General features: G+C 37.0%; 1 protein-coding gene across 5 annotated transcripts in view; it reads right to left on the bottom strand.

Moving 5' to 3' along the window:
• The window catches only part of KLHL13 (kelch like family member 13), a 74,404-nt gene that overhangs the window by 11,273 nt on the left and 44,084 nt on the right, over positions 1-19,047 (bottom strand). For all 5 annotated transcript variants that reach the window (XM_017818185.1, XM_017818195.1, XM_017818166.1 and 2 more), the window contains 4 exons: positions 13,771-13,912; positions 11,682-11,814; positions 11,243-11,439; positions 4,297-5,092 (listed from right to left, as the gene is read on the bottom strand). In XM_017818185.1, the coding sequence (XP_017673674.1) occupies positions 4,297-5,092; positions 11,243-11,439; positions 11,682-11,814; positions 13,771-13,912 (1,268 nt within the window). The remainder of the gene's footprint in view (positions 1-4,296; positions 5,093-11,242; positions 11,440-11,681; positions 11,815-13,770; positions 13,913-19,047) is intronic.

Here is a 19,047-nt window from a genome sequence, read left to right as displayed (position 1 = left end):
AAATTGGTACACATTACTGCCATCACTATCACCAAGTTGTAAAGACATTAGTTATCTGAGAAGGGATGATGTTCAGTCCAAGATCCCTCACGTCCTGATGTGTCTTTAAAATTCTCTCGAACATTCCCACTACGGCTAAAGCACTGTTTGATGGTATTTCAGGCAAACTATTCCAACTCAAATCTCTCATTTACTGTGCTCTAGAACAAAGCTAATCACTTTCCAGCTGAAAAGCCCTACTCTTGTTTGATTGATTGGTGTAGTTGTTTCCCTGTTACCTTGCAAGGTCATTCAATTTCTCTGCACTGAAAAGATATCCCTCTGCACTGAAAAGAAAAAAATATTCTAAATTCCAGTTATTAAAGGTGCCCATCAATTTAAGGGAGGCATCAGGATGTTCTCTACAAAGTCTCCAGGCAGAGCACAGTTCACAAAACACTCAAAACCTACTACTTTACTGAACCTAAGTATATATCCTATAAAGCATGAGACTGATGGATTTATTCTTTCAACAGCTTGAATGATTCAAACCAGACTTTATTTATGTTTAACAGTAGAACTTGTGATGTGTTCATTACCATAATCCAGGCAAGACAAGCCTCGTTTTAATAGAATTAAGCAATCTCAAAAAGACACAAAGCTTTGGCAGTCCCAAGGGATGCTCAGCTCGCACTCATTTTATGGTGCCATCTGTGATGCTATTTGAGGAGTATACAGATATTTAGCACTTCTCTGTCAGTAGCATCTCCTGTGTCCTGAGGTTTATTACAGCAGCACTTAGCAACTGTGTGACGTTCTAAAACCCAGATTCTTAATTTTGTTACATAATTTCTATAATACAGCTGGTTTCTATACAACTCAAAGATGACTTGGTTAAAGAGTTCCTGACTAATTTTGTCCTAGAATAGAAAGGAGCCACTTCAAAATAAGCCCCTATGGAAGAGGTCCTCCAGTTCACATTTGATTTGATATTCACATTACTACTCACAGTAAACAGCCCAAATGGGTAATGATGCATATATCCTTAATCGAAAACATTTAAAATATATTTTTTTAGTACATAGTTATAATTAAAATATAGACTCACAGGAGAAGTTTTTACATAAACAAGGAGGGTTCAGCATCTTAGAGGGCACCTGGAAAATAAATGCCTTCCAACTTGATGGGCACAGGGGCAGAAGAAGAAGTCCTGCCTGGACTACAAGTCTTCTCTTTCCATCTTCATTGCAGTGTGGTGATCAAAGTATCAACGAATCTGTGGTTGAGTCACAACTCAACATCCCCTAAGGTGCTTAAGAAAAGCCCATATATAAAAATCTCAAACTCCACTCAAGCCCATCAACGGCAAAGCCTGAAATATTCCAAAATACCTAAATGCACAAGTTTTCTAGTACTTACAGGCACAGCTTCTGCCATCAAGCATCACAACTGAACTCTTGAAATGAGCTACAAAAATCTGCTTGTCTGAGAAGAGGAAACAGTCTCCAATACTCTGCACAACAGCACAGTTGGAAATTACCAGTGTGCTCTGATTCATGAGTATCTCAGTGAGTCACACCTGGTTTTCCCTTTGCCTCCTTTTCCAAGAAGTCTTGTCTTTTGCACACCTGCCTTCTCCAGGCTGGGCTCCTCCTTGTGCCAAAGTGCTGCTCTCCCTGCCTTCTGTTCTGGGAATACCTTTAGCAGGTGCCAGCTTTGCCACTCTAAGAGAACCAACCAGAATTACGTACAATCCTTCCAGGAGCAGTGCATGTTCCTGCACAGCCCTAAGTTGTTACACAGCTGAAAAATCTGAACTGTAATTCGGGACATTTCAAGTATATATTTACCACATTGCAATGCATGTAACCACACACCTGGAAATTCACTTGTCCTCACTAATGAACCAAACTTTTCTCAGTGGCATGCACTGATAAAACAGCAGCTGGTTATTACACTAAGGCACATACTGCTGAGGTAGAAAGTGGCATTTACAAAGTTCTCAGAAGATGAAACATCTGAAAACTGTTTTGATAAGGCCCGATAGAAAGCTTCAAAAAAGTATACTTTCTATTCCAGTGAATGTCAGGAGAAAAAAAAAAAATTCATTTTAGTAACTTTAATCTTTTGGCCCTTTTCCATAAGAGCTGATCTTCCAGAAAGCTGAATTCTGGTTTGGGGAATTTTTCCTCTCTAACAACAGATTGAAATTAGTTTGAACCCAAGGGCAACTTCTTTAATACCTGTCCAACACACATTTGACCTTCTCTTCTATGAAATGCCTGAGAGTTTTTCTCATCTGAAGAGAATGGGAAGTTTAAGCTGGATTTCATCTTTTGGCTGTCAAGGTTTATGAAAGAAACATGAAAATGAAAAGTGACTTGCCTCACAATTAACAAGAAAAGAAACTGAAGCCCAAATCAAAGCATCAGACAGCTACAATATTTAGCATTTAGAGTGCTCTTCCCACAGAATGATCCAATGACATTTTTCAGGTCTGTGTGGAAATCGCTGCAGCATTTTAATGATATCTTTACAGAAGATTTTATATAGGTGATAAATTTTGTATTTTAATTAAAGCTGCAGAAGAGTTGAGGTCAGCAGAACGATACTGCTTGATCTAATTTAAGGGAACACTGCACTTAAAGCCTGCTGCACACACAGCTTGCACTGGCTTAGTGATGGCATTATTTCACATTGATTTGGTTAGACTTGCAACTTTTTCACTGACATTATTATAACCTTACTCTGCTGAGATGGTACAGTGCACAAGGTCAGCAATCTGATTATCCACTATTAATTCACACCATTACAAAACAGCTCACTGAAGCTATTTTTCAGGTTTTCTGATACTCAAGAAAAATGTCAATACATGTTAGTTTGTACATTTGGCCTTTTACAGGCTATTAAGCTTGTTTAGAATGTATTTTCAGGTAAATAAAGTGACATGTAGGAAAAACTCTGAAAACCTCATGATCTGCAGCAGAAAATGGCTGTCTAGGGAAAACAAATTATTGCAAAACAGTTTCCCATCTTTTTTGGAAACAGGAGGCATTTTTATATGTCCCATTTTATCAAAGATTAGAACGGATTTTAAGCTTCTAGCAAACCCAGCCCAGTTTTGTGTGGTGGAAGCAACGTACTATATGTTTCCTAAGAAAGTTTGCAATATGATCATGAAAAAAAGTGTGTATGTAAATAACTGAGATGCATTAATTAAAAAAATCACAGATGCTGCAGTAGAAATTAGATTTAGTACTGTTTCAACTAAAAATGTTTCTCATTGAACTTAAAGATATCTGTGCACGTCCAAAAAGCAAATCCTAGCAGCAAGAGATACTGCCAGAAAGACTTGACAAAACACAGTTGAGTACTGGACTGAAAGCAGCAAACAAAATAATGAAATGTTACATCTGGTTGAGATGCAATATTATGCTAAATTATTCCAAGCATAATCACTGTAATATTTCAATTTTAAAGCACAGACAAATGTACAATTGAGTGCACTCCCCCAGACTTGACTAAATGCTAACCACTGTGGCTTTGCACAAAGCAGTGGATTAATACAGGTCATCCTCTGCAGACTTTTGCTAAATTAAAAGTTACCATGTATTTGTTCTTTGTTTCCAACCATCTTATTTCCCATAAATTGATTTTTTTTCTTTTTTTATATATCAAGTGAAATGAATTATCATTTGCAAGGGGGAAGAAAAACAGGAGGCAGCAGGAGAGTCATACATACAAGTAAGTTAACTATGTACTCACAAAATATAACAAATTAAATAATTAAAAAGCCCAGAACGTCAGAATAAATGAATCTCACTGATCTCTGAGTGAAAGAAATCACTGTCATTACTTCACTTAAAAAAGAAAAAAGCAGCAGCAAAAAACCCTTAGTATTTCAAATTACTAATCCAGAAAATTTGTGTCTTTTAAAATGTAACCTTCATTGAACAGCGAGTTTCAGTTAGTCATGTATCCCTTAAGAGTGGGTTTTCTCAGCTAAAGTAATGATTTTTTTTTTATAATTGCATTTATATACCACCACACTTGCACACATACATGCTTATTTCATGTTTGATGGTAAGGGCAAAGACATTGGATGTCATGCATCACTACACAAGATAAATGCATTTAGACATTTTTTTTTTTGTAGAATCCCTTCTAAAATTAACTTCTAATGCTATCCAGACAAATTTCCCTCTGCATTTGCAGTATTTCCAGAAAGAAGCTGCACGCCAATGACTTCGACTTGTTTCCTCTCCACCCTTCGAGGCCTAAGACACGGGGCAAGAGGTCGGCTCCAAGAGAACTCACCTAGTTCACCCGCTGCATTTCGACCACCAACTGCATACAAATGTCCTTTGAGGGCACTTAGGTGGAAGAAGGTCCGCTTCTCATTTAAAGACGCGACTTGCATCCACTTGTTGTAGCGAGGGTCAAACCTGAAGACCGTGTCAACCGCCGTCTTTCCTTTCGTGTCGTAATTGCTCTGGCCCCCGACCACGTAAAGAAAGTTTCCGATCACGGCGATGCCGTGCTGGTACCTCGGTGCATCCATGGGAGCCAAGGATTTCCATTCGTGGGCCTTCTCGTCGTACATCCGTAACTCCTTGCTGACAACCAGCTGCTGCCTCAGCACTCCCCCCAACGTCACCAAGTGCGTGCTGTCCGACCGAATGGCCGTTCTCTCCGACTGCATCACCGGCTGCATGTATGGCATCATTTGGTAGTTGCTGGCTTCCAAAAGCAAGTTGACGCAGGTGTTGTCAGTTCTCATGAAGTCCACTGTTTGAACATAGTTAATAAGATCATTGGGTGTCATCAGAGGAAACCTGATGTTCTTCATTAGCTTCGCAGCGTACTCCATCCGAGGCTCCTCGTAGCGCAGCCAGCGACAAGCCGCCTTGAAGAGTTCAAGTTCAGTGCAGTGCTTAAGGCTATTACTTGAAAGCACAAAGGCAAGACGTTCAAAGGGGAGTTTCACAAATTCACCAGTACTTAATAATGCGGGGAAGTTCTTCAGGATGAAGTTATTAACATATTTATCCACTTCTGTGAGATTGTATGTGTTGGCAATTCGCCCAACCTCAACACAGTTTTCCAATGAAACCTATTAAGTAAACAGAAAAAGGAATCAAAACACTTTCTTAATTTGATGTCTAAATGGTAATGTAAAATTTAATGAATACTGTAGAATCAGCAATATTTCATCATTTCACAATGCTCAGGGTGATTTACACATGAGCATATAAATATTCAATGTGATGTATATATTCATGACTGCAAGGGGAGACCCAATTTATTTCTTATTTTGAAGAAAGAAATGAGAAAAGTAACAAGCAGATGGCATATATTGTGCCAAATACATTATACAATGACTATGCATAGCAATCATACAGCACTTTGTCTTTGAAAAACTCTGAAAACATCTTTGTAAGAAAGACACATGGAAAATACAGTTAAGGGAGAGGTGATCAGCCCAAGGTTACAGAGAGCAATGCAGAAATCTTACCATTAGACATTTAAACTTTTAACATTTAGACTTTTAAACATTATTAAAATTGTATTGGCATAATGAAACCAAAGAGAATGGCACAGCTACCCCTCCTATGCCACATATTTCGGACACTTTATTTACAGTGTTCAACCCTATGAATACGTTCCTTCAAAACAAACAAAAATGGATCTTTAATAAATCAAGGTTGTCCTCGTACAAACTATGTTCAAAATTAATTACATATCAAAAATAAGACAAAGGTAGTGACTTTATTTCATATATATATATATATATATATAAATTTTTTTAAGACTGAACCGAGTAGGATTTCCCCTAAGATTACCCACCGCATTAAATGCTATGGATCACACCCTACTTTAATTCAATACTTGAACACAGAATGGATCACACCCTACTTTAATTCAATACTTGAGTGACCATATCTTGATAAACATCTATTTTACACTGTTCCTGCATCTACGTTTCTTATGTCTTTGGCTCCTAAATTTCTGAGGTCACTTGGGATCCAAGGCAGAGGAGGAAGAAACGTGTCAGGCATGGGGCGTAACTTAAAGTGGGTTTCCAGAGAACCCAGTCAATTAATTTCATCAAGCTCCGTGCTACATGTGCAAAGCAAGTCAATCAAATGCTTCTTGCTGAGAATTGCAGCTTTTTTTGCATTCAAACCTTATTGCAATTCAAGCTTCATTTACACATGCTTTCTAGTCTCTGTGCATGTCAGTCCTACTCAGTGTCAACCATTTCCACGACTTTGTGATTCTCATTATACTTGTAATGCCAAAAGAATTTAGGCTTCCGAATCTCATGGTTATTTTTAAAAAGATTATAAAGATTGAGGACTATGACCTGACTGCAACCTAAGATTTCAAAAACATTCAAATGACCTTCTGGTCATGACAGAGATTACAAGATTTTAATGCTGTATAACTCAATCTGATCACTGCCCTTTAATACCAGACAATTCAAATGTCTAATGAGTACAGGAATAGGAGATCATCTTAATTCACTAGAAACTGATCTAACTTGCCCAGGAGTTAAGATCTGTGGTTACCCAAAGTCTTCATTCACACATTTTGAAACGCCTTCATACACTCAAAGGTTCCAAACCTTATTCTTCATCTCCAGGAACAGTAACCCTGTAATCAGATCCTATCTGTAAGATGAAGGTGCAGTGGACTCTTAGGAGTTCTGTTATGAAACTATATGTGCAATGGATACCTGGAAATTATTTTTTATTACAAGACAGACCACGTTGTTTATATAAAAATGTAATCACACCAACTAGTAGTGGCCTATAAAACATTCTCTGACTGTTTTTTAGAGTCAGTACCAAACAGGTTGTTCACAGAAGTTGTGTATTCTCCATCCCTGGAAGTGCTCGAGGTCAGGTTGGATGGGGCTCTGAGCAACCTGGTCTAGTAAAAGGTGTCCCTGCCTATGGCAGGGGGGTTGGAACTAGATCATCTTTAAGGTCCCTTCCAACCCAAGCCATTCTATGATTCTAATTTCTGTACATTTCCTAAGGATGAATCCTAAATTTTTAATTTACATAAATTAATTGCATAATGGAAGTAACACCACGCCATAAATTAAGTAAATGAAACAGGACATTCTTACTTCTAAAATTTCTTTCCAGTTGTATAATAAAAAAATATTAAGCAATGGAAAAATCACAAACAGCTCACTTGCAGCATAGCACAAATCTTAACTCTTGTTATACAGTTACTGTATTTAAAAATCCCTTTTGAATACATTTACTGGCATCAAAATACAGAGATGCAGCACTTCCTCCATGTGAAGGTAAGACATTGCCCACTGAAAAGGCATGCTTGAAGTTAAAAGATCAAAGCAAAACCCATACAGGTTCTGTACCATTGGTACATGGTGTTCAGGTTGCAGTGAAGTATTTGGAGTCATTGCAGACTCTCTGACACTCACCAAGTGCCCAGCATGCATCAAGTTATGTATTAGCATAGTTATCTTACACTTTAAATCTATGCAATTTAATATATTCCTTGAATTCTTACATTTGAGAAATTTATTGACAAATTACACTGTTAATCACTGATGAACATGACATGAGCAGTTTCCACTCACCCCAAAATTCTTGGAAAATTTACCTTACACTGCCTTTATTAATCCACTGGAACTGTACTGCACCCAGGTCTGGGATTTTTCATATACGATTGCAAGAACTTCCCGTTATGCTTATGAAATTGTGCACTACGTTTGGCTCACTAACAAATTCCACCACTCACCTCAGATTAGGGTGCCAAAACAAATATTTTCTTAAAAGTTACTTTCCCTGGCAAAATTACTATTACCCTCTTTACCATGTTCTAAGATAATAATCAATGTACCAGACTAAATTATACTGCAAAGATTTAACAGTCATAAAAATATATATATTCTATACATTCTTATATCCTGAGCCAAAAAAAAAAATAATCCTTCAATAGAATGTAATGCAATAGCTACTTTTACTTAAATATTTCAAATTGGACAGAGAGTAAGTACAATAATGCTACTTAAACACTTAAGTACTTCAGTTAGTGAAGTGTTGGAAAAAAAAAAGGTCTGACATGCTATGCTACTTATGAGAGGCATGGAAATGGTTCTGTATGGAAGTCCATCAATCAGGAGCTCATCAACTGTAACTTCTGGAAATCCCACCAAAGTGAACAGGAGGAATGGAAATATCAGATGAAAACATAAGACTGGCTGTACAGTGTATCCAGTAACTAGTAAAAATACTCACACAGAAAGACTTAAAAGCCATAAACAGCTAAGCAGCTCCATAAGGAGTTGAAAATTTTATTTAAATAAATTCTATTTTATGTGGTCTTTGACTCCTGAACAGAGATACTCATTCATATTACTCATTGCAATTGTTATTACAAAGCAGAAGTTGCACAAAATACTAAAAAGCTTTTCAAAAAAGAAAGGTCAAGCACAGCACTGTATTATTACAGCCTGAAAATCCCAATGCAAAAGCCAAAGTACTTTCTTGAGAATGTGGTTCACTTAATTCTTTGAAATTTTGAAGCAGTCACTACCCAAGCTGTGATAAAAACTTAATGGACTATAAAATACTACAAAACTGGACACAGCAAAACGATTGCAAGCATATTTCTGAGAGAAACTCAGAAATAACATGCACAGAAAGTCAAGCTCTGAAGCCCAGTACCACAAAACATTTGGGTGCCTAACTTTGTTTTGTTTCAATGACTGTTAGACATTGAAGCACTTAACACAGTGTTTCAAAAAGTGGAAGTTTAAAAGAGCTCACATACCCCTGAAACCCTCAATTTTTCTGTGGGCTCCCATACACAGAAGCCAAGAAAAAACAGCAAAGAAATCTGACCAGCTCAGAAAGTGGAATCAATCATACCCCTACATAACAAAAGGCAAGTTTCTGGTGGCTGGCAGAGCTGGCCCCAGCATTAAATCCCACGCTCCCACAAAACAGATTATCTTGCTCCATCCTAAGATAACCAAGTTCTTTTGACAAGACAGGACTTCCAAGTATTAAGCCCTCAATATTTGACAATTTGCTAGTTGTTACAAAACCATAAAGCACAGAATTATGGAAGGAATAAATTTTACTTAAGCAAGTACAGCCAAAACATTCATTTTCAATGTTTTGGAATGTTGCCTTTAATTACAGTACAACACCCCCTTCCCCATTACCCTGTGATTTTCCCCTGGGTGCTGTAATTTACTTGGACAGGTTTCTCATCTTTCTCCATTTTGTACACTACTTCTACTTTTGCAAAATCACTACTGCGTGCTCTCTAGCACTCACTACTCTGACAACAGTTCCATGGCATTTTTATTAATTTTAATTACATTATGCCTCATTTAGATGTGAACATAGGAGTAGTCCTAGTCTACTGTACAGCTATAAATATTTAAAACTAATAGTACGAGTAAAACTGAAAACATCTTAGGAAGTATTCCAGTGTTTCTCAGAGTCTGTTTGGCTACAGAGCAAAGATTATCACAGCAATGAGCTACTTGACAGGAGAGGTGTACATGCAGAGCAAATAAAAGAACACTTTCAAGTCAACTACAACAGATACAATTCTTTGAAGGTCTCACTATTTTTCTTACATGAATTAAGCTGTTACCTTAAGCTTCTGCTTTTCTTTCTAAATATTTCCAAAACCCTATTATGAATTAACACAATTACATTATGTCTTACATAAACTGACTTCTATAATCTCTTTAATAATGGACTCCCTAGACAATTCAAAGACAAATAAGCATTTGTCTGGAAATGCTTACATCAGGTCGTGGATGCTGCTCTCAAGTCAGATATCTTCAGTAGAAATCAGCTCAAGACTTGCTCAGAATACTCATTTAAATCACAGAAATGCTCCTTCAAAAATAGAGTGAAACTGGGGAATAGTCTTTGTAAAGCTAAGATATGATAATTAAAAAAGTAAAAAACCACAACCCAATTTCCTAGCCAACTCTTGTTCCAACAAAAGTAAGTTCATTCAAAATTTCTTTATACAAGGATGCTGAGAATACAACCAGGCCAACAGCAAAACCTCAATTTTGTACTTCCTCTAGAGCTACACCATGAATGAAATTATGTCTCCTTAGACATTGGTGTAAATGAAAGCCTTCCAGAAAAAAAGAATCAATAAAATGAAGGGAATTAATAAAGTCTTCCTGATTCTTTGAAAATGTAGTATCAAACAAAACATTTTTTACTTGAACAAGAACAGTGACTGAGTCAATATCATAAGTGAAGGCACCTTCAGAGAACAAGCATTTTAAACAATGAAAAAAATTATTCCAAATAACACTATTTAATATGAAAAAAACCCTTTCCCTCAGAAAGGAAAATAAACAAGCAGCTGCCCTATGCAGAAAGGGGAAAGGGCAACATGATGTCCCCGGGGCTCACCTCCCATCAATGGGAGGCCGCTCCAAATCCCTGATTTAGAACACCACTAAGACCTTTTCCCAGGTTGGTATTTATAATAATGTCAACCTTGGAAAGGCACACTGTGTTCATTTTGGAAGGTAAAAAAACACTGAGCAACATAAAATTGGTGGTGTAGGATTGAAGAGTATTAAGATTAATGAAAAATTATTGCAATAATCTCAGAGAATCAGCCAGTTAGAAAATATTCCCAAATTAAAAGCAAAACAGCGCATTATAGACCCTAGATGTCTCTAACACTTCCCTTATGAAACAAATTGATGTTATTACCAGCTTGGAGTCCTCTTATTTGCATAAATCCTGGTGTATGTCAACTAGGGCGGTCACATTTCTGAGCCTGTACTCTGCAGAGCAATGGGAATACCTGGTTCTTTATTTCTCATTACAGGCTACCAGAAAGCTGAATTCCATATGAGTTCATGTGGAACACAACAGTTTCCCTGTTACAGGTAAAATGAAATTTCTAGTAAGGTATATAATCAACTAACATTAACATTAGAAAACCTCCAGGAAACATTACAAATAACACCAAAGTGTCTCTCCAGGCAGAACTGCTTTGACAGCACAGCTCTTGCACTTACATCAAACTGACACTGTATGTAATACTCAGAAAAAAAAAGATTTTCAAGAAAACTGCACAGCAACCTTGTTCTCTGGGAATCCAAATTATGAATAATGGTAAGTTTTAGACTTAACTTCGACTATTACATGGTCAATGTCATTATAAAAAAAACCCCCACATACCAAGGCATTAATCATTGTAAATGGGAAACAAGGAGTCTTACCCCAGAGATAAGAAACACTTTACAGAAATCCAAAACAGGTAAAATCTGCAAAAAACTGGCAGCTTCCAGAGTGTCCTGAAGGTTGTCCATGTTAAGGGAAAGTTTTGCAGTATAGATGAAATCAATGATCTTCTTTAGGCCTATTTTGTTCACACCGTGAAGCTTAATGCACATTAAATCTTGTTCCTTCATTCCCCCTGAAAAACACACGCAGGTAAATTTACGTGATCATTTTGATGGGGTTGAAATAATTTCATAAACTTATACAAAAATTAAAACATAATTTAAAATTTTAATTGAAAAACCCATATGCAAGAGTAGAGAGAGTTAATTAGCCCACAACGTCGTTTGCAGTCCTGATTCAGACACAGCACTGAACTTGTGTCTCAGTGTCCCAATGACAGCAGTTTGGAGACAGCAACTCTAACAAAAACCCCACCTGTGAACATGGCCTTGAAGTAATCACTGGCAGAAGCCATCATTGCTCTGTGAACAGGAAACACCTCGTCACCATCTCCAGGAACAAGCGTCACATCACAAAGCAAACCTTCCACTCGCAGCTGGTCAAAACCCTGCAGGAAAAGCACAGTGCAAAGCACCCAGTTGATTTGGGAGGACAGCAGGAATCTTTCATTTCCCTTATGTAAATACTTATTTACTTTTATGTACATATGTACTGTAGTACCAAAAAAGTGACAAAGAAAAAATTTGTCATCTTAACACCATTATCTCTAATATATTCTATTATTACTATTCATTGAAAACAAGCAGAATAATCATTATTTTCCAGATATGGCCAAAGAATGCAAAGTACACTGGACCTTAGAAAGTAGCTTTATTCAAATAATTAAGGTATTTTCAGGAAGATGTTTCTTTTGTAAGCGTTCACAATAGCAGTTGTTTCAGGTAGGGATTGATGTCTTTTTTTTGGACCTACCTTTTCTGGACACATATGCATTCTAGATATAATTCTTTTCCACGTTAGTTTAAGTTCTTTGCAGCCTAAGTGGCTGCCAAATTCTGCAGCCTGAAAGAAAAGCTGTCACCTGGTTCCATGATTATCAAATTTGTTACCAAAGATGGCATGGCAAGAATTCCAAAATTAGCTCCCATTAATATATCTGATCTTCTCTGAATTATATATAATGGCTAACTGTAATAAAACAAGAGTCAGCTAAAGTATTGTAGAGTAAGATTTTCCTCTAAAGTTGAGGATACTGGAAGATGGGTGAAATACTCTCCTCCTTCATGCACTACAGAACATAAGCTCAAACATAAAATATTTTCCTTCAACCTGGTGTTTTTCTAATACTAGCAGGAATGCAAATATTGTCTTTATAGATTTAACACTTAAAGAAGTCTTGGTATCAACCTGCATGCTTTAAAATTTAAGTTCTCTTAAAGCAAGTTTTATTTTTAAAACTGCAAAAGTAAGTAGAAATGAACATTCAAATTTGTTGCACGGAAAAGAACAGAGTGCAAATGAAAAAATGAGTATTGGCTTCAATGTATCGGAAGCCAAAGACAGGATTATATAAACCCAGTGTATTTCAATCAGTCAAATGACTTGCCTTATATATCCTAGTTCCTACAAACTAGGCTACAAACAAAACTACCAGTTCACCAACTGCTCAAATTTGGAAGAAAGAAATTAATAAGGAGGAAATAAGCTCTCTTCTTAGTGTTCAAGCAAGGGAGAACTATGACCAATCATGCAAGCCTTAGAAACTAAATCAAAAAAATCACTAGCTTCTGTGAACTAAAAATCAAATTTTTTCCCCAAACTGAGGTAGTCTATTTAGGCAGCAAGTAAAAAAAGTTAGTGGCAGTTTTCCAAGGAGTCATTACCATACGAAAGTCATCTGCGCTACTGAGAAAGACCACACTGCAAAGCAGCAAGAGCTATGAAGCTGTTGGATTGACTCTATGGCATGTAAAAGCTCCAGCAGAAACGAGAGGATAAAATGACTATACTCTTAAATTCTTAAAGCTTCAGGGAGGATCACATTTTTATCCGTTAGAGGAATGTCCTAGAGCAGTGCCACAGAGTCAGGCCCAGCACAGGGTGTTACACCAAACCTGGCAGGGCTCTGCCAGCTTAGGGATGTAAAGATGGAACACAGAGCTCTCCTCACATCCCTACAGCAGCTTTCACACAGGAGATGGTACAAGTGTTTGCCTAACATAACTACATGATTACATTTAAGTGAGCTTCTTTGACACTGCTGTCACTTCATAATTTAAATTATATAACCTCTTAGAAACTGAGAGTGGACAAGGATATGACTCAAGGAAAAGGCCAGGTTTTTCTTTTCGTGCTGTTGCTAAAAGCTGAATCTTTAACTCAGTGGAAATGAAGTCACAGGCTATGCTTGCTTGTGGGCATTGCCAGCACAGCACAATAACATGGGGGTTTTGAGGCCTTTTTAGGAAGTACCAGACTGATAAAGGCTATTGAGAGGAGGCATTGTTTAGAGCAGCCAAAATTCTCAGCACAGATCAATACAGACATAAGAATATTTAATTACCTGTAATACCACAGAACTGTGAGTATTGCTGGTGAAAAATCTTGTGGTTCCTGTCTTCGAAGACTGTAGATGGGCAGAGACGCCCATATCGCTGCTACCAAGAGATACTTTCATATGAGGATCCTCCTCTTCCACCAGAGATCTACGAAAATCGGAACAGAGGAACCTTAAGACCAAACTCATTTTCACTCAGTGATCTTTTGTTCTTAAACCACAGTCTTCTGGGATGAAATGTAACAGCTCAGAGGCTATAGGAAAAAAAAATCTGCAGGCAACAGAATCAGTCCTTAGTGGTTCCCTTCAGCTAATTTAAGAAAGTGAAGCATTAAGTCTCTAAAAAACCATAACTTCAAAGACCTGATTTTTGGCTAGTAAGTTTTTCTTTTTCCTTCCACTCCCAAGTCCCTGATTTAGACACTAGCACACTATGTTATTTTTACATGTGCTTTCAATATTGTAGGATGCTTGCAGGGGTTTTATCTGGTTTCCAAAACGAAGTATCTTAGCTTTTCCTTGGCAAACTGGTGAAATATTAAAAGTCTAAGTGTAATATTTAAGTAAGCATTTTCAGTCTTATGACTTGCATTATCTTGCTCATGTATGAACATCATAATAGAAAATACAGACCATGGAGTTTCAAGCTGTAACTTTAACCTGCCTTTAGAAACTAGAGGCTAGAACTCCATTAGGACATGATGATCCAGTATTTTGCTACTGCAGGTAACCACTTCACAATTTTAATTTAAGATTTGATTCCCAGCAATTACTGTCCAAATCTAGATAGGAATAGCTAATTTTAGGTAGAATTGTTAAAGAATTACTGCACTATTATTAGCCTTCTATTTTCATCTTGAGATATAAATTAGGTTTACATAAAGAGATATACATATGAGATCTAACTACCCTAACCTGTAATTATTATACAATGTAAATTAATTTCATCTCCAGAAATATTAACAGTAACTAGCTTCTGTAATTTCCGTGATCTAATGTGCCACCTATGAGCATGCAGGGCAGTATAACTCATATATACACAGTTTTAATTAGCAAACATAAGCTGTTAATCTACAGATGAGGGCATCTTCATTATTAATAAAGACTCCATGCCGCACAGAAGATTGTCAATTGACGTAATTGCTGCAAAACTCAGATAGGAAAAATTTTCCAAACTTTAAATGTGCTAGTTGAAACATTGGCCTCCAAGCTAGTTTCAGAAATTACTTTAAATAAGTGACAAGAATGTGCTTAAATCCCCCTCCTCTTCCCCAATTTTGATTATGTTCACTATGTAAGGGCAGATTTGGAATTTGCGGAAGATAAATAACTTTCATAATTTCCTTCTACAAAAAAAATATTTCCCCCACCTTCTTTGGGTACAAAGCCCATGCAGAGCAGTTTCTGAAACTCACACATTACCCAGATAGCACCAACGTGCCTTGTTCAAACCCATGAGTACAAAAGGTCAGCTACAAAAACATATTCAGAACAAATTCACCATTCAACAGCGTACATGGGTTTGAAACAGTGAGATTTTATGCACACAGACATAACATTGTAGGAACGAGGGTACATCTAAATAGCTGTGACTTCTAATGTATTCAGACAGCTGAATAAACCCATAAATGTGGATGTACTGCAGCATGCAAAATTTGTGCAATTTTGGAACAGAATTATCTCTATTTTATAAAACAAATCCAGAATTATTTAGATAAAGTTTACAGGGTGTACTTCAGAAAAGTGCTCTCCAAGCTATCTTTGGCATACAACAAATACAACAATGTAACACAGCAGCAAAGCAATTTCTAGCTCATGACCCAAAATATTTTTGTTCGCTTTGTTCTAGGGTGTTTTAGCTTTGGTGGTGTTTGTTTGTTTTAGTTTTAATACATTCACATCAAGGCAAGAGTCTAACATAATTTCAAAGGACACCCAGTCTCTAAATTTGTACATGTCTTTCTAAGAAGAAATATAAAATAATGTGGGGAGACTTGTAAGCGTGGGTGGGAAGGAACAACAGATTCAACTAGCACGAATCTGACTATTTGCTCTTGAAGCAGCTTCCCGAAATGTCAGATCAGATAGATGTTACATGAAGGAGCTTTTAAAATACTTTCTCTAAATTCAGAAGAAAATAGAAGATGTACACATCAGTTAAAATCATTAGGAAAAGAAACACACAAGTAAGCCAACCTTCTTGGCTCTTTGGAGTGAGCTTTTTACCATGTTTGCCACAACACTACTTGATTTCCTGAAAGACAGCATAATTCATAAGTTTTGTAAATGAAGGCAAAGACCTTGACACCATGTTCCATTTATTCCAAGAACAGCAGGGATCATGGAAAATTTTTCTGAACGGGCCACGTTACACACAGCTTCCCAAGCTCTGCCTGAAGAGGTTGGTCTCTATAGCACACAATGCCTTGTTACAACTGCACAGCCAACAGAGAGGACATAAAAATTTTTACAGTAGTTGCAATACTCAAGAGTACACATTCGATGTGCCAGGTGTTACTGTAAGCAGTTATTTCCCCTACCTGATTTGCAATAGATAACAAGCAGTTCTCTAATACCTGTACCACACACATCAGCTCAGCAGCTCACAACTTGGAGCTCTTCTGCAGAAGAGATTTTCACTATTTCTCTTCCACATTGGCTGTTACATACAGACAGGAACTTGCACACGCGAATTAGACATTAAAAACTGCAAATTTCACACTATAAAAATCCACCAGAATATAAGTGTTACAGTTCTAGTCTCAAGCCTTGACTTGGCTGTGTATGACTCCATGAGAAAAAATATTAAAGATAAGCAGATTGTATTAATCCTATACTGGTTTTTTGCTTATATCTAAGCAACTATGACAAAAAAAAACTGTGATGTGTTTGTCTGTGGGGCTTTGGGGATTTTTGTTTGTTCGTTTTGTTGTTGCTAAATAAACCACCTTTTTAACCTACAGCTTAACAGTTTAGGAGGGCCAAGTACCCTCTCCCTTTCTGCAGAAAGTGACACTGAGGAGCTGGGTTTGGCAGAAGTTCCAACACAAGTCAGCAATAAGACCTGGCGACAGCGCCCTGATCCCCTGAATTCCAGCTCTGTGACATTCACCGGGAGGGAAAGAGCACTCCCAGAGCAACCAGAAATAATGCCTTTGTCACTGGCTCTGTGCAAGTTTCAGCATTTATCTTCACCCAACAAGAGGAACCTTTCTTTGCAAGACAAAGTGCAACTGCGACAGCTCTTACTCTCTGTGTTGACAGAAATATACGGAGAGCACAACCCAAGCACTGTATCATACACAATAATTTAAAACTGCCCTCCAGAAAAATTTCCAAGTATTCAGAATATAACTTCTGCTGGGGGGGCTTGTAAAGTGAATATTCAGAAATAACTCTGCCATTCACAGCCAGAACAGGCAGGAAATGCACTTAACGTCCAACTGAATTCTCAACAAAACCATAGTAAGTACATCTGTCTTCTTTGGACACTTACCAAAGGCATTATTTACATTCATTAACATAGGTCTGCTAAGCACTGTAATTAACTCAATAATAATGAATGTAAACATATTGATTTTTTTACTTTATTTTAAGTACAGTGTATCACAATTAAGCATATACCGAAGAAGAAAGTTAATTCACTTTCTAATTAGTTCTATTGTTCTGATCAATAGAAATCATTAAACAAGAAGTGTAGCACAGCAGTACCATTTTTAACCAGAGTTCTAAAAAAAAGAAAAAAAAAAGGTTAGAAAAAGTTAAAACTACAATAACATGTAGTGAGAATTCACAACAAGCTGCTCTGAATGTGGAAATTAACACCACCTTCGAGGCACACGCTTGGCCTGGAGGGGGTTGAACATTATAGTGGAAAGAAGAAGGGAATGCTGGAGTTGAATGTGAAATGAATATTAACACTGCAATAGGAGGGCAGAGGAGCTGCAACCTCTGGGATGCAGTGGCTCACAGTTCAGAGAAAGGCACCAGAGGTTAATTAGTTGCCATCACAAAGTAACTTCAATCAGAATTTTCTTTCTAACCTTACACTGACTCTTTCAAGTACAGCAGTTTTTCCCTTACAGCTATAACCAAATGTGACTCCAAGTTAATCCTCCAAGTACTTCCAACTGGTATTTTTGTAGCAGTGAAATACGGAGTGTGCGTTATATGGATATTAATATGCTTCAGCTTTCCAGCAAATACTGACAAATTGAGCTGGCTGCAGATACAACATGATTTACAGAGGCAAACTGCTTTCTAAAGCACTTAGCAAATATTAACCTGGTAAAACTGTTCAGAGGCATCCAGGTGACCCACGATAAGCAAAGATCTGTGGAAACTATGACAAATTTTATTCTCAACTAGAATATTCAAATTATGGAGTGGCCATTTTGTATAGAGCTCAGTGGCATAAATGAAATAAAACAATATTCTGTTATGTTTTCTTCAGAAGTAGTTGAGCTCATTCTGATGCAAGAGAAACAAGGTAACTAAGAATATTAACGATTTGTTCATTTACATTAGTAAACCATTCATCTGTTGTGCAGAGTCTTTGAAAATAAAGGAGATCAGCCTACAGCTACAGATATTTGAGACTGCATATTCTCCATTTATTTAAAGCCCACAGTCTTTACGTAAGTCAGTAAAAGCTTGCCAAAGCCATATTGGCCAGACAGTAAATTCTTAATTTCTCAGTAGCTTGTTTTTGAAAGAACTACAACTTATTTTCTCTGTCAAATTACTGTTCAATGACCCATGACCACAAGTGTTCTGGTCACTGGTAAATGGCATCTTCAGCAATCACCCCTAGCACGTGCCAGGACTCTGGTATTTATCAGGTAACAAAGAACAAGATTTCAATTTCATATTAAGACATTCTTATTACAAGCCAAATTTTCCACAATTTTATGACTTATCAAAATATCTGTTACATTACAGGGCTATCCCTATACATGCAGCTATGAATGTAATTTGCTAATGAACTTACTAATGAAAATATCTGTAAAATACAACAAAACTTTCATTCACTATTAAATATACAGTAATTTTTTTACTTTGTATGTGTAATCTGCCAGAAAGTATTTTAGTAAGCTTGTTCTGCCAAAAAGTAAGTATTGACTCTATTACTGTCTTCCTATTATGAACTTCATGAGTAATGACTTTAGGAATTTCCCAACAAATTAAATGCCCACCTTGGAGCTCAATAAGCGCAACTGATATGGCAGCATTGTATAAAAGAAAATATAATAATACTTCTATTAAGAAATGCAAATATTAATA

This window comes from Lepidothrix coronata, unplaced genomic scaffold (assembly GCF_001604755.1).
Source record: "Lepidothrix coronata isolate B3197 unplaced genomic scaffold, Lepidothrix_coronata-1.0 Scaffold2, whole genome shotgun sequence".
NCBI lineage: Eukaryota > Metazoa > Chordata > Aves > Passeriformes > Pipridae > Lepidothrix > Lepidothrix coronata.
Note: the sequence above shows the minus strand (reverse complement) of the source record. Positions and strands in the feature narration are given on the sequence as shown.